At 45.7% G+C, this 14547-nt stretch overlaps 1 protein-coding gene across 1 annotated transcript in view; it reads right to left on the bottom strand.

The window, feature by feature from the left end:
- EPG5 (ectopic P-granules 5 autophagy tethering factor) overlaps positions 1–14547 on the bottom strand; it is a 68322-nt gene that overhangs the window by 14676 nt on the left and 39099 nt on the right. Inside the window, exons 20-24 of the mRNA XM_083353536.1 lie at positions 11498–11711; positions 9939–10099; positions 5840–6047; positions 2363–2402; positions 63–166 (exon numbers count right to left, since the gene is read on the bottom strand). Of these exons, the coding sequence (XP_083209662.1) occupies positions 63–166; positions 2363–2402; positions 5840–6047; positions 9939–10099; positions 11498–11711 (727 nt within the window). The remainder of the gene's footprint in view (positions 1–62; positions 167–2362; positions 2403–5839; positions 6048–9938; positions 10100–11497; positions 11712–14547) is intronic.

Genomic DNA, 14547 nt, shown 5'->3' with positions numbered 1-14547 from the left:
AGAAAGAGTTCAGAGAGCAGGACGGACCCCTTAACGGGGGATAAATTTTTCTCTCTTCTTACCTTTGAAGCTTTGTGTAGAAGGTCTACGCTGGATGCAAACAACTCCACCATGGTGGACGAAAGGGCGGGAGTCGCTTTCCAGCCAAGGATAGCAGCGCTGTTTGCTTTAGAGAAAGAAAGACAGAGAAAGAGAAGAGAGAGAGAGAAAAAGAGAGAGAGAGAAAGAGAAAGAGAAAAAAAGAGAGAAAGAGAAAGAGAGAGGAAAAAGAGAGAAAGAGAAAGAGAGAGAGAGAAAGAGAGAAAAAGAGAGAGAGAAAGAGAAAGAGAGAAAGAGAAAGAGAAAGAGAGAGAGAGAGAAAAGAGAGAAAAAAAGAGAAAGAGAAAGAGAGAGAAAGAAAGAGAAAGAGAGAGAGAAAGAGAAAGAGAGAGAGAGAAAGAGAGAGAAAGAGAAAGAGAAAGAGAGAGAAAGAGAGAGAAAGAGAGAAAGAGAGAGAGAAAAAGAGAGAGAAAGAGAAAGAAAGAAAGAGAGAGAGAAAGAGAGAGAGAAAAAAGAAACAGAGAGAGAGAGAGAGATCAGCACCAACTTTTGCTAAATGGCTGCTTTCCCCAACTGCTGCATTAACTGAAGTCGCTTGATGCAGCCGGCTGCAGAATCACAGAACGCAACGAACGGAAGGAGAACGGCCATTGTCCAAACAGCAACAGCCCCTTGGCACTCGGACTTATGTGCCGCTTCACAGTGCTACACGGCCCTCTCTCTGAGAGGTTTACAGACTCAGCATATTGCCCCCAACAATTGGGTCCTCATTTTACCGACCTAGGAAGGACGGAAGGCTGAGTCAACCTTGAGCCCCGTCAGATCGAACGCCTGGCTGTGGGCAGGGTCTGCCTGCAATAACTGCATTCTAACTACTACGCCTTCAGGAAGGGAGGGAAGGAAGGAAGGAAGGAAGGAAGGAAGGAAGGAAGGAAGGAAGGAAGGAAGGAAGGAAGGAAGGAAGGAAGGAAGGGGAGGGAGGAGGGCGGAGGGAAGGAGAGGAGGAAGGAAGGAAGGAGGGAAGGAGGGAAGGAAGAAAGGAAGGAAGGAAGGAAGGAAGAGCAGTAAGAATAGCACTTAAGACTTATATACCGCTTCATAGTGCTTTACAGCCCTCTCTAAGCGGTTTACAGAGTCAGCATATTTGCCCCCAACAATTTGGGTCCTCATTTTACCGACCTCGGAAGGACGGAGGACTGAGTTAACCTTGAGTCAGGATCAAACTGCTAGCTGTGGGCAGAGTCTGCCTGCAAGAACTGCATTCTAACCATTGCGCCTTCAGGAAGGGAGGGAGGGAGGGAGGAAGGAAGGAAGGGAGGAAGGAGGGGAGGAAGGAAGCAGGTAGGGAGGGAGGGAAGGGAAGGAGGGAAGGAAGGAAGGAATAGCAGTAAGAATAGCACTTAAGACTTATATGCCGCTTCATAGTGCTTTACAGCCCTCTCTAAGCAGTTTACAGAGTCAGCATATTTGCCCCCAACCATCTGGGACCTCATTTTACTGACCTCGAAGGATGGCAGGCTGAGTCAATCTTGAGCCAGCCAGGATCAAACTTGAAACTGTGGGCAGAGTTAGCCTGCGATACTGCGTTCTAACCACTGCACTGTCATTCTCTTACCTAGTGACTTATAACTAGGTGACAATAGCACCTAGACTTATATGCTGCCCTAAACTTTACAGCCCTAAGTGGAATAATAATAATAATAATAATAATAATAATAATAATAATAATAATAATAATAATAATAATAATAATAATAATAATGAGGAGGAGGAGGAGGAGGAGAGGAGGAGGAGGAGGAAGGGACCTTAGAGGTCATCTAGTCCAACCCCCTGCTCAGGAAGGAAACCCTATTACCATTTCAGACCAATGGCTGTCCAGTCTCTTCTTAAAAACTTCCAGTGTTGGAGCATTCACAACTTCTGGAGGCAGGTAGTTCCACTGATTAACTGTTCTCACTGTCAGGAAATTTCTCCTTAGTTCCAGGTTGCTTCTCTCAAGCAGGGACCCTGTACCATTTCTATCAATCAATCAATCAATCAGAATAGAACTGGAAGGGACCTTGGAGGTCTTCTAGTCCAACCCCCTGCTCAAGCAGGAAACTCTATACCATTTCAAGTGGTCCCACCATTTTTTTTGACTATTCCAGCCCAGCATGACGGCCCCCTTCCTGAGGCCACCAAGAACATGTGCTTAAAATTTCCAGTGTGTGTCCACCATCCACCAAAGAGGTGGAGATCCCAGGTTCAATTCTATTTTCTTTAACATCCTAAAAACAGCTTCACACTTACCTTGTGTCTTCTCCCTCTAAGACCTCAAGCATGCTTGAAGAGTTGAATGGTGACTAAAAATAGAGAATGCAAAGCTGAAAGGAGAGAGAGAGAGAGAGAGAGAGAGAGAGAGAGAGAGAGAGAGAGAGAGAGAGAGAGAGAGAGAGAGTGAGAGAGAGAGAGAGAGAGAGAGAGAGAGAGAAGACTTCTAGTGAAATGCTTCCAACTGCACAGGTTCGTCATTTTTTTAGGGAATTCAAAAAAAGTCAGCGCAGGAGCGGACAAAAATGTCTCTTAAGCTTTCTTTTCTCCGTTTCCAACTTGCCCCAAACGAGGAGGTCTTACTTTCACGAGAGTAAACCCTGAGTTGACACAAGGCTTACTTACTCCACCATTAGGCAGAATACACCATCTGCCTGGTTTTTATATTTATAATTGTTTTGATAACTCTTTTTTTTTTTACATCATCGTAAACCACCCAGAATCTCTTTCGAACAGCGAGACGGGCAGCGTGTAAATTTAATAAACAAACAACCAAACAAATAAACAGATGCACAATAAATCTGGAATCCAAATTTGGGCAGATTCTTGTAAATCCTGGGCAGGATCAGTTTACCAGTTTCAGTAAATGTTTATGGAGAGTCTCCCGTCATCCAGAGTCAGGCTTGTCCCAACAGGCGCTTTTTTCACGAGGAAACTGGACTTTGTTTTTCTTTGAAGAGGTTTCACTTTTCATCCAAGAAGCTCTTCGGCTCTGGCCGTATGGTGGGGAATGGAAGGATTTATACTCCTTGCAGACAGCTGGTCATTTGCCTTCTTTTAAGAGACTTGCAGCCAAGAAATTAAAAGACGCTTGCTCCTGGGGAGGAAAGCCATGGCAAGGTCAGGGGCCGCAAGGGTACAACTCTACATGGGGCTGCCCTTGAGGACCACTCAGAGGCTCCAACTAGTGCAGAATGCAGCCGCGCGAGTTGTGTTGGGGTTCTCCCGATACTCCCATGTTACACCTCTGCTCCGTGAACTGCATTGGCTTCCGGTTACCTTCCGGGTGAGATTCAAGATACTGGTAATGACCTACAAAGCCCTACATGGCATGGGTCCGGAATACCTTAGGGAGCACCTGCGGCCGGCGTCAACTTCCCTCCGTCCAGTGCGCTCCCACAGAGAGGGCCTCCTCAGGGTGCCACCGGTCAAAGAATGTCGTCTGGTGGCTCCCACGGGGAGGGCCTTCTCTGTGGGTGCGCCTGACCTTTGGAACCGCTTGCCGGTTGAGCTCCGGATGGCTCCCGACCTCCGCTCCTTCCAACGTGATCTAAAAACCTATTTGTTTGAACAAGCCGGCCTGGTCTGATGGGTTTGGGTTTTAATTATTGTTTTAATATAATTTATTTTTACATTTGGGCACTAGGGTTTAATTTGTTTTTAATTTTGTATTTTGGTTATTTTGGTATTTATGGCCCTGTTCACCGCCCTGAGTCCTTCGGGAGAAGGGCGGTATACAAATTAAATAAAATAAATAAATAAATAAAATAAATAAAGACAGCACACTAAAAAGCAGAGACATCACCCTGCCAACAAAAGTGCGTATAGTCAAGGCGATGGTCTTCCCAGTTGCAATGTATGGCTGTGAAAGTTGGACCATAAGAAAGGCTGAGCGCCAAAGAATTGAGGCCTTTGAACTCTGGTGCTGGAGAAGACTCCTGCAAGTCCCTTGGACTGCAAGGCGATCAAACCGGTCAGTCCTAGAGGAGATCAACTCTGACTGATCTTTAGAAGGCCAGATCCTGAAGCTAAAACTCAAATACTTTGGCCACCTAATGAGAAGGAAGGACTCCCTGGAGAAGAGCCTAATGCTGGGAAAGGTTGAGGGCAAGAGAAGAACGGGACGACAGAGAATGAGGTGGCTGGATGGAGTCCCTGAAGCTGTAGGCGTGAGCTTAAATGGACTCCAGAAGATGGTAGAGGACAGGAAGGCCTGGAGGAACGTTGTCCACGGGATCGCGATGGGTCGGACATGACTTCTCAACTAACAACAAGAGACTCGTTGAGGCCACTTGGAGGTTTGTCTGTGTCCTCAGGGTCACCTGAGTGGTGCAAATGGGTGCAGAGCATTCTTTGGCTGCAAGGAGTATAAATCCTTCCATTCCCCACCATCCTTTTTCTTGAGCACAGGTTCTCCTCAGGGCTGCCTCCTAAGTCCGCTGCTGTTCACCCTGTTGATGCATGACTGTTGTGCTAGGTTTGCCACCAACCATATTGCAAAGTTTATGGATGATACAACAGTCATGGGCCTTATTCATGATGACAATGAGGAAGCTTACCACAAGGAGGTTGAGGGTTTGGTGAACTGGTGTAAGGAGAACAGCCTAGTTTTAAACAGTGGGAAAACCAAAGAGATCATTGTCAATTTCAGAAAAGGCAGGCCCAGCCACACTGCTCTGTGCTTTAACGATTCACCTGTGGCAATGGTTGCCAGCATCAAATTCCTGGGTGTGCAGCTAACGAGTAGGCTGGCTTGGTCACTCAACTGTGAGACACGGGTGAAGTGGGCACAGTGGCGCCTGCATTTTCTGTGTCGCATGAGAAAAGCACGTCTTCCTTCCCCTGTTCTGACCACTTTCTACAGAGGGACGATCGAGAGCATCCTGTCATACGGCATTACAGTCTGGTTTGGAAGCATCCCTGCTTCGGACAGGAAGACAGTGCAGAGTGGTGAGGACGGCAGAAAAGATCATTGGCAGTTCCCTTCCTCCCATCCAGGACATAGCACAGAAGCGCTGCTTGAGCTGGGTCCACAAGATTATCTGGGACACTACACACCCTCTCCACGACCTGTTTTCCTTGTTCCCTTCTGGGAGGAGGGGGGCTTCGTGGTATCCAAAGCAGAACATCCAGATTCAGTCACAGCTTTGTTCCATACAGTATTAGCCTTGTGAACTCTCTAGCTTCCTCTTTCCATTATGTTTTCAAGATGGGCAGTGATTAATATTTATATGTCACTTATATGTAAGGGTGTAGGTCTATACATATGTTGTGTATAGGATGTTTTAAATGTGTGTTATGTATGTGTACACTTTGAGAGGAAGCAACTAAATTTCATTTTTAATGTGTGCCATTGTGCCCACAGTAAAAAATGACAACTAAGGTTATATATCTATCTGTCTGTCTGTCTATCCATCCATCCATCCATCCATCCATCCATATCTACTATCTATCTACCCATATCTATCTATCCATCCATAAGTATCCATCCATTATCTATCTATCTATCTGTCTGTCTGTCTATCTATCCACCTCTATCTATCTATCTATCTATCTATCTATCTATCTATCTATCTATCTATCTATCTATCTATCTATCTATCTATCTATCTATGTATCTATCCAGTCAGAGCTGAAGAAGCTTCTTGGATAAGTGAAACGTCTTCAAAGAAAAACAAAGAAGTCCAGTTGCCTCCTGAAAAAAGCACCGTTGGGAGATTCAACAAAGAGTGACAATGATCGGCACACCAAACCCCCGCTGCATTATTACCTTCAAACACCCGGTTGCTGCCTACGGGCTCCCGTGACAAGCTGTCCAATTTTGAGCCAATGAGACGGTGGAGCAGATACTGCATCAGACGTCTGATGTGAGCGACGTAAGGTGCCCACTTGGAAAATAGTCCGAAACTTTGATAGTCTTCAGAAGACAACCGCAGTTTGAGGAAGTAGTCGGACAACCACTCTATGGTCTCCATGACCTGGGAAAAAAAGAAGAAAAGTTGAGGTAGAAATTAGCCGTGGGGGGGACGGCTACTCACCCGGTCCCAACTCATTAGCAACGGACATACATGGCTAATCCAGCCATGATGGGTATTTCTTTTGTGGTACGTGCCCAAAATGCTGCAACACTGGAGGTTTTTAAGAAGAGACCGGACAGCCCTTTGTCTGAAATGGCTGTCCAGGGAGTTGGACTAGATGACCTCCAAGGTCCCTTCCAGTTCTATTCCATTCCATTCCATTCTATATTCCAATATCTATTCTATTCTATTCTATTCTATTCTATTCTATTCTATTCTATTCTATTCTATTCTATTTCTATTCCATTCCATTCCATTCCATTCTATATTCCAATATCTATTCTATTCTATTCTATTCTATTCTATTCTGTTCTGTTCTGTTCTATTCTATTCCTATTTCTATTCCATTCCATATTTTCTTTTCTTTTCTATTCTGTTCTGTTCTGTTCTGTTCTGTTCTGTTCTGTTCTACTCTACTCTACTCTACTCTACTCTACTCTACTCTACTCTACTCTATTCTATTCTATTCTATTCTATTCTATTCTATTCTATTCTATTCTATTCTATTCTATTCCAATCCAATCCAATCCAATCCAATCCAATCCAATAATAAGAGTTGGAGGGGACCTCCCATCTTCTTCAACCCCAGCTGAACCTAAAGGCCAGATATCGGCTTGTTCCTCTTCCCAGACTTGTTCCCTCAAAACTGGAAATGGGCATGTCTAGTCTAATGAAGAGAAGGACCAGGGGGGACAGGATAGCAGTCTTCCAGTATCTGAGGGGCTGCCCCAAAGAAGAGGGAGTCAAGCTATTCTCCAAAGCACCTGAAAGCAGGACAAGAAGCAACGGAGGGAAACTAATCAAGGAGAGAAGCAACCTAGAATTAAGGAGAAATTTTCTGACAGAACAATTAACCAGTGGAACAACCTGCCTCCAGAAGCTGTGAATGCTCCAACACTGGAAGTTTTTAAGAAGAGACTGGACAGCCACTTGTCTGAAATGGTATAGGGTTTCCTGCCTGAGCAGAAGGTTGGACTAGATGACCTCCAATTTACCTTCCAAAGTAGTTGTTGTTGCTGCTGCTATTAAAACCTTTCCAAAAGTAGGATTTTTGAAAACAGGTAGCCCTCGAAGTTATGACCACTATTCGGATCCAACGTTTCTGTTGCTAAGCAAGAGAGTTAAGTGGCTTTTGTCCATTTCACGACCTTCCTTCCCACAGTTGCTCAGTTAGTACCATGGTGGTTAAGTGAATCTGGCCTCTTCATGGATTTTGCTTGTCAGAAGGTCGCAAAAGGGGATTCATGTGTCCCTGGGACAGTGCAACCGTCATAAATATGAACCAGTTGCGTCTGAATTTTGGTCACGTGGCCAGGGGGATGCTGCAACGGTCATAGGTGTGAAAAACGGTCGTAAGTTACTTTTTTCTCAATGCTGTTGTAACTTGAAACGGTCACTAAACGAAGTGTTGTGAGGCAAGACTTTGGAAAAAGTTCAGAGAAGAGCAAGAAAGAGGATCCAAGCCCTGGAGGCCAAAACCTACGAAGAACGGCTGCGGGACTTGGGTTTGGCTAGTCTAAAGAAAAGAAGAAATAGGGGAGACATGATAGCAGAGTTCCAGTATTTGAGGGGCTGCCCCAAAGAAGAGGGGGACACGTTATTCTCCAAAGCACCAGAGGGCAGGACGAGAAACAATGGTTGGAAACTGATCAAAGAGAGAATCAACCTGGAATTAAGGAGAAACTTCCTGACAGTGAGGACAATTAACCAGTGGAACAGAAGTTGCCTCCAGAAATTGTGGGCACTCCATCACCATGGCTGTCCAATCTCTTCTTAAAAACTTCCAGTGTTGGAGCATTCTCGCTTCTGGAGGCAGGTTGTTCCACAGATTAATTGTTCTAACAGGCAGGAAATTTCTCCTCAGTTCCAGGTTGCTTCTCTCCTTGATTAGTTTCCATCCGTTGCTTCTTATCCTGCCCTCAGGTGCTTAGGAGAATAGCTTGACTCCCTCTTCTTTGGGGCAGCCCCTGAGATACTTGAAGACTGCTATCATGTCCCCCCTCGTCCTTCTCTTCATTAAACTAGACATCCCCAATTCCAGCCACCATTTCTCGTATGTTTCACCCTCCTGTTCCCTGATCATCCTTGTTGCTCTTCTCTGTACTCTTTCTAGAGTCTCAACACCTTCTTTACATCGTGGTGACCAAAACTGGATGCCGTATTCCAAGTGTGGCCTTACCAAGGCCTTGTAAAGTGGTATTAACCCTTCGCACGATCTTCATTCTACCCCTCTAGGAGCCCATGCAAGCAAGCCTTGGCTTTTCCCCTTTTCCTTTGAGGCAGCGTTCCTCACTCTCCTCAACCTTTAAGAGGTGTGGACTTCAACTCCCAGAATTCTGCCAGCCAGCCGTGACTAGTTTATGATTTGAGTACAGGCAATCCTTGAGTTATCACCACAACCGGGTGGCCAAAATTTCTGTTGTTAAGCGAGACGTTTGTTAAGTGAATTTTGCCCCATTTTGTTACCTTTCATGCTACGGTTGTTAAGTGAATCACTGCAGTTGTTAGGTTGGGGACATGGATGTTAAGGTGAATCTGGCTTCCCCGTTGAGTTTGCTTGTCAGAAGGTTGCAAAAGGGGATCACCTGATCCCCTGGGACACTGCAACCGTCATAAATACGAATCCGTTGCCAAGCGTCCGGATTTTGACCACGTGACCGCGGAAAGGCTGCCACGGTCGTTAAGTGTGAAAAACAGGCTCATCAGTCACTTTTGTCGGTGCCGTTGTAACTTTGAAGGGTCACTAAACGAAAATCTTGTAAGTCACGGAGTCCCTCTGGTTGACTTAGGGTGACTTAGGATCTATTTCGTAACCCCTGGCTGGAATTTTACTTTTTTTTTTTCTTCCTGCTCTTTCCCTATTTACTATTAAATTCCGGACGGTCTAAGATGGGATTGTAACCAAACCCGTTCACGCAGGTTGCTCCATCTGTTCAGGTGGTCAAATTGGCTCTGGTTTTTTTCCCCCAAATCTGATTTTGTTTGATTCAATAAATAAATAAATAAATAAATAAATAAATAAATAAATAAATAAATAAATAAATAAATAAATAAATGAATGAATGAATGAATGAATGAATAAATAAATAAATAAACCTTTATTGTCAAAGTACAACACGTGTACGTTGAGATTAGCTATGTAACTCTCTTCTTTTAGCGTTGCACATCTTGCTGTTAAAAGTATGTTCCCAAATGTTTTAACTTTCTTAATTATTTGTGAGTCTGTTTTTTCCGACGGTTGGTTGTTTTTTTTTGTTTTTTGCTTATCTGTAAGGTTTTTAACCGCAACTTTGGGGGCGTTTTTTTTTCTTTTTGGCCTCTCTGTTTTATTTTCAATCCTGCTATTTCTCCAAATTCTTCTTCCATCGTTTTCAATAGTTTAAGGCAGGGGTGTCAAACTCAATTTCATGGAGGGCCGCATCAGCATGGCGGTTGCCCTCAGGGGGCCGGGTGGGTGTGGCCTACTGGGTGGGCGTGGCCAGCTCTACATCGTTGGCACCAAGGGTGCCTATGGGGGCCTGGGCAGGAGTGGGACAGATCTAGGGTTCTCTGGCAGGAGGAGGGTCTCTGGGACAGGGCCAAGGCAGTGGGGGCCGTTCCCTCACTCTTTCCAGGATGGCTTCGCGGGCCGCATGAAACCACTTCGCGGGCTGGATCTGGCCCCTGGCCCTTGTGTTTGACATGTCTGGTTTAAGGGTTGTCTCCGGCGGTTCATCTAAAAACTGAACGCTATGAAATCCCGGACAGTCTGAGATGGTATTTACAACACGGGTTTGCACACGGGCTGCTCACCTGTTCAGGTGATAAAATTGGCTCCACTGAAGGCTGCAGTGGGAGGCTTGGGTTAGCCATCTCTTTCCTTCCCTTCTCCTTGGCAGGGAAGGAGGTGGGGCAGCCCAAGGCCTTCAGAGATGTTTTCCAACAGTCAGGGCTGAGGAGCTGATCGGAAGAACCTGAGCAGAAAATTCAAACCAAAATTGAAGTTTCACTCTTAGCTTTGCATCCCGTTCGTTATGTAGCCATGTTCCAGTATCTCAGGGGCTGCCCCAAAGAAGGGGGGGCAGCAATCTCTTCTCCAAAGCCCCTGAAGGCAGGACAAGAAGCAACGGATAGAAACTCATCAAGGAGAGAAGCAACCTGGAACTAAGGAGAAACTTTGTTAGGCATATGGTGCTAGCCTACAATGTTGGGTTGAAAATATATTAACCATAATGTTATGACTTTAAGAAGTTAATTGGCCAATGGGTGTGTAAGTGTTCTCATGGCCATAAGAGGAAGCTAGTAACGTAGCTTCTTTCTCTCTCTGAATTCACTGATCTCTACTATTACTTTTTTTTTGCTCTGCTGTTGGTTTACTACTGTTGTAAACCTGAACTGTGTATTGACCTCTGGACCTGTAAGAAGACTTTGTATTTTGGATTACTCCTTGGACTGTTGCTATTGTGTATGACTTGGACTTTTTGCTTTTACAACTCAGTGTACTCCTGTGTGTGACTCTTACTGCTCTCAGTACCCTTCCTTGTCTGTGCAACTCTTTGGTAGCACAAGGAGACCTCTGCACAACAAATTCCTTAACAAACTTCCTGACAGTCAGAACAATTAACCAGTGGAACAACCTGCCGCCAGAAGCTGTGAATGCTCCAACACATGTCATGGTTTGAATTCTCTTCCTGGTAGCTGATTAAAGATTTGTGTGTGTGTTTGTGTGTGTGTGTGTGTGACAGAGAGAGAGAGGGGGGGCTCCCCAACTGACTTGGCTTGTCAAAAATTTGCAAAAGGTAAGTGTCATAAATATGCGTCAGCCAAGGGTCTGAATTTTGACCCTGTGGCCAGTGTGAAAGTGCAGTGTCATAAGTCACTTTTTTTTCAGTGTCTCTGTATCTTCGAACAATTGTTCAAGAAACTGTTGTAAGTCAAGGACTACCTATACACATAAGAACAGAAGAGGGTAGGGTAGGGTAGGGTAGGGTAGGGTAGGGTAGGATAGGATAGGATTAGGATAGGATTAGGATAGGATATAACAGAACAGAGTAGAGTAGAGTAGAGTAGAGTAGAGTAGAGTAGAGTAGAGTAGAGTAGAGTGAAACAGAAAGGAACGGAATAGAACAGAACAGAATAGAGCTGGAAGGGACCTTGGAGGTCTTCTAGTCCAGCACAGTTTCCCTCAACCTGGACAACTTTTAAGATGTGTGGACTTCAATTCCCAGAGTTCCCCAGCCAGAATTCTGAGAGTTGAAGTCCACATGTCTTAAGGCTGCCCAGGATGAGAAACACACTGGAGTAATCAATCCATCATCTTTTCACCTTCTTACTTGCTGAAGACAAGCCGTAAAAGTTGAGACGGTACTTACTCTGAAGGAGGAGCCTCAAAAAGCTGCTATAGTGGTCGGGGAACTGGTACTGGAGGAGGCAAACCCAGTGTTTGCAGAAGATGGAGAAAGGCATCAAGGCGTCCTTCTCAGGCTCAAAGCCACAGGTCTTGAGACCCACGTGGATGGACTCCAAAAGCTGGCCACGCTCCGACAGGGCAGGTCTTGAACTCTGCAGCCATTCCAGGAGGTCAAACTGTGTGGGGTTTTTTTGTTTTTTTTTTAAAGGAGGGGTGTTGAGGTTGGGGAGAGAATGGAGAGAGATGGGAGGGGTGGGGGAGAGAGCGGAGAGGCTGATTAATTCCAAGAGAAAGAGGGCAAGTTAGAAATGTTCTACTTTGGGTCATAGAAGGAATTACGCTCACAATAATTTCCCAGGAATCTTACGAGCCTTGGTGGAGCAGTGGGCTAATGCCTCCTTAAGTAACACCAGCTGCCTGCAATTAGTGCAGGTTCGAGTCCCACCAGGCTCAAGGTTGACTCAGCCTTCCATCCTTCCCAGGTAGGTAAAATGAGGACCCAGATTGTTGGGGGCAATTAAGCTGACTTTGTAATAATGCCGCTTGGGGTGTGTGTGAAAGCCCTAATAAGCAGGCATAGACATAGAATGAAGGCTACTGCTAAGCTTGTAAGCCGCCCTGAGTCTTCAGAGAAGGGCGGGATATAAATGGAATTAAAATAAAAATAAATAAAAAATGAGGAACTGGTCATCCTTCTGCTGAATATGCACTGGGAGCCACTGAAAAGGGGGGAAAGGGTTAGAGGTGCAGCGAATTTGAAAAAGGAGAGATATTTTTTTCCTGGCTCCCCCCCACCTGCCTGCAGAAGTAAGCGTTTTCCTTTTTAAAGTATACTAATCTTATTTTCAGATCCTGAAGCTGAAACTCAAATCCTTTGGCCACCTAATGAGAAGGAAGGACTCACTGGAGAAGAGCCTCATGCTGGGAAAGGTGGAGGGCAAGAGAAGAACGGGATGACGGAGAATGAGGTGGCGGGATGGAGTCACTGAAGCAGGAGGCGTGAGCTTAAATGGACTCCAGAAGATGGTAGAGGACAGGAAGGCCTGGAGGAACGTTGTCCATGGGGTCGCGATGGGTCGGACACGACTTCGCAGCTAACAACAACAAATCTTATTTTAGGGTTTTGTACTTCATTTCTATAAAAGGTAAAGGTAATGGTTCCCCCGCACATGCGTGCTAGTCGTTTCCAACTCTAGGGGCCGGTGCTCATCTCTGTTTCAAAGCCGAAGAGCCAGCGCTTGTCCGAGAACGTCTCCGTGGTCATGTGGCCGGCATGACTAGACGCCAAAGGCGCACGGAACGCTGTTCCCTTCCCACCGGAGTGGTCCCTATTTTTCTACTTGCATTTTTACATGAACTGCTAGGTTGGCAGAAGCTGAGATGCGTAACAGGCGCTCACTCTGTTACGCGGCACTCGGGATTCGACCCGCCAAACTGCCGACCTTCTGATCGACAAACTCAGCATCCTAACCCACTGAGCCACCGCGTCCCTAGACTTCACTTCTATATGTCTAATCAAATAGTGGCGGAGAAACAGAGCTGGGTGGGTGAGTGGATGGATGGATGGATGACAGACAGATGGTAAATGGATGGATAGACAGATAGATATTACTGGATGGAGAGAGAGAGAGAGAATGATGGATGGATGGATGGATGACAGACAGATGGTGAATGGATTGATGGATAGGTCGGTATAGATAGGTAGGTAGATGGATAGATATAGACTGATAATGATAGATAGATAGATAGATGATAGATAGATAGATAGATAGATAGATAGATAGATAGACAGACAGACAGACAGACAGACAGACAGACAGACAGACAGACAGACAGAAAGATGATGGTGACGGGTGGGTGGATGGACAGACGGACAGACAGAAAAAGGTTGATAGAAATAGAAACAGACAGGCAGATGGAGAGAGAGAGAAAAATGAGAGAGAGATGATAGATGGTTATAGATAGATAGATAGATAGATAGATAGATAGATAGATAGATAGATAATAGATAGATAGATAGATAGATAGATAGATAGATAGATAGATAGATAGATAGATAGATAGATAGATATGGATGGACGGACGGACAGACAAATGGATGGATGGAGACAGAGAGACAGGATGGAGGGCCAGATGAATGGAGGGATGGATGGATGGAGACAGACAGATAACTAGAACAGGACAGAATGATGGATGAACAGACAGAGAGATATGCAGATGAGCCATTAGAATTGAGCAAGAGGGAGCCTAATAATGCTGCAACAATGCCTCCCCCATATCTGCTGAAATAGTGCATGAAGCCCACCCCATGGAAGCCAGAAAGGGCTGGCCTTGAAGCATGGCTTGTAGCCACAGATTCTGGTGTGTGTGTGTGTGTGTGTGTGTGTGTGTGTGTGTGTGTGTGTGTGCGTGTGTTTGGTGGACACTTCCATACAGAGGAATTAACTTCTCTCTGAACCCTGCTTGGCTCTCCCAGCTTGAGCAGAGGGCAAGCCGGGCTGTCTCATGTTACTGTCAGCTGCTTTGTTCTAATCCGTTTCTGACACTTCTGAACCAGATCCTGCTTGGAGTCCATTGGAGAGAAAAGGCTAAAAGCAAAGAAGAAATAGGGGAGACATGATAGCAGCGTTCCAGCATTTGAGGGGCTGCCACAAGGCAGAGGGGGCCAGGTTGTTCACCAGAGCACCGGAGGGAAGGACGAGAAACAACGGTTGGAAACTGACCAAGGAGAGAAGCAACCTGGCAGGGAGGACAATTAACCAGTGGAACAGCTTGCCTCACTAGTTGTGGGCGCTCCATCACTGGAGAGATTTTTAAGAAGAGACTGGACAGTCACCTGTCTGAGATGCTATAGTGTCTCCTGGTTGAGCAGGGGACTGGACTAGAAGACCTCTAAAGTCCCTTCCAGCCAGTGGTGGGATTCAGCCGGTTCGCACCACTTCAGCAGAACTGGCAGCTAATTTTTTGTTGCCCAGGCCCAGAATAGACATCCACACAGAGAACCGGTTGTTC

This window comes from Vipera ursinii, assembly GCF_947247035.1.
Source record: "Vipera ursinii genome assembly, chromosome: 2".
Classification (NCBI taxonomy): domain Eukaryota; kingdom Metazoa; phylum Chordata; class Lepidosauria; order Squamata; family Viperidae; genus Vipera; species Vipera ursinii.
This window is presented reverse-complemented; position numbering and strand designations above follow the sequence as displayed.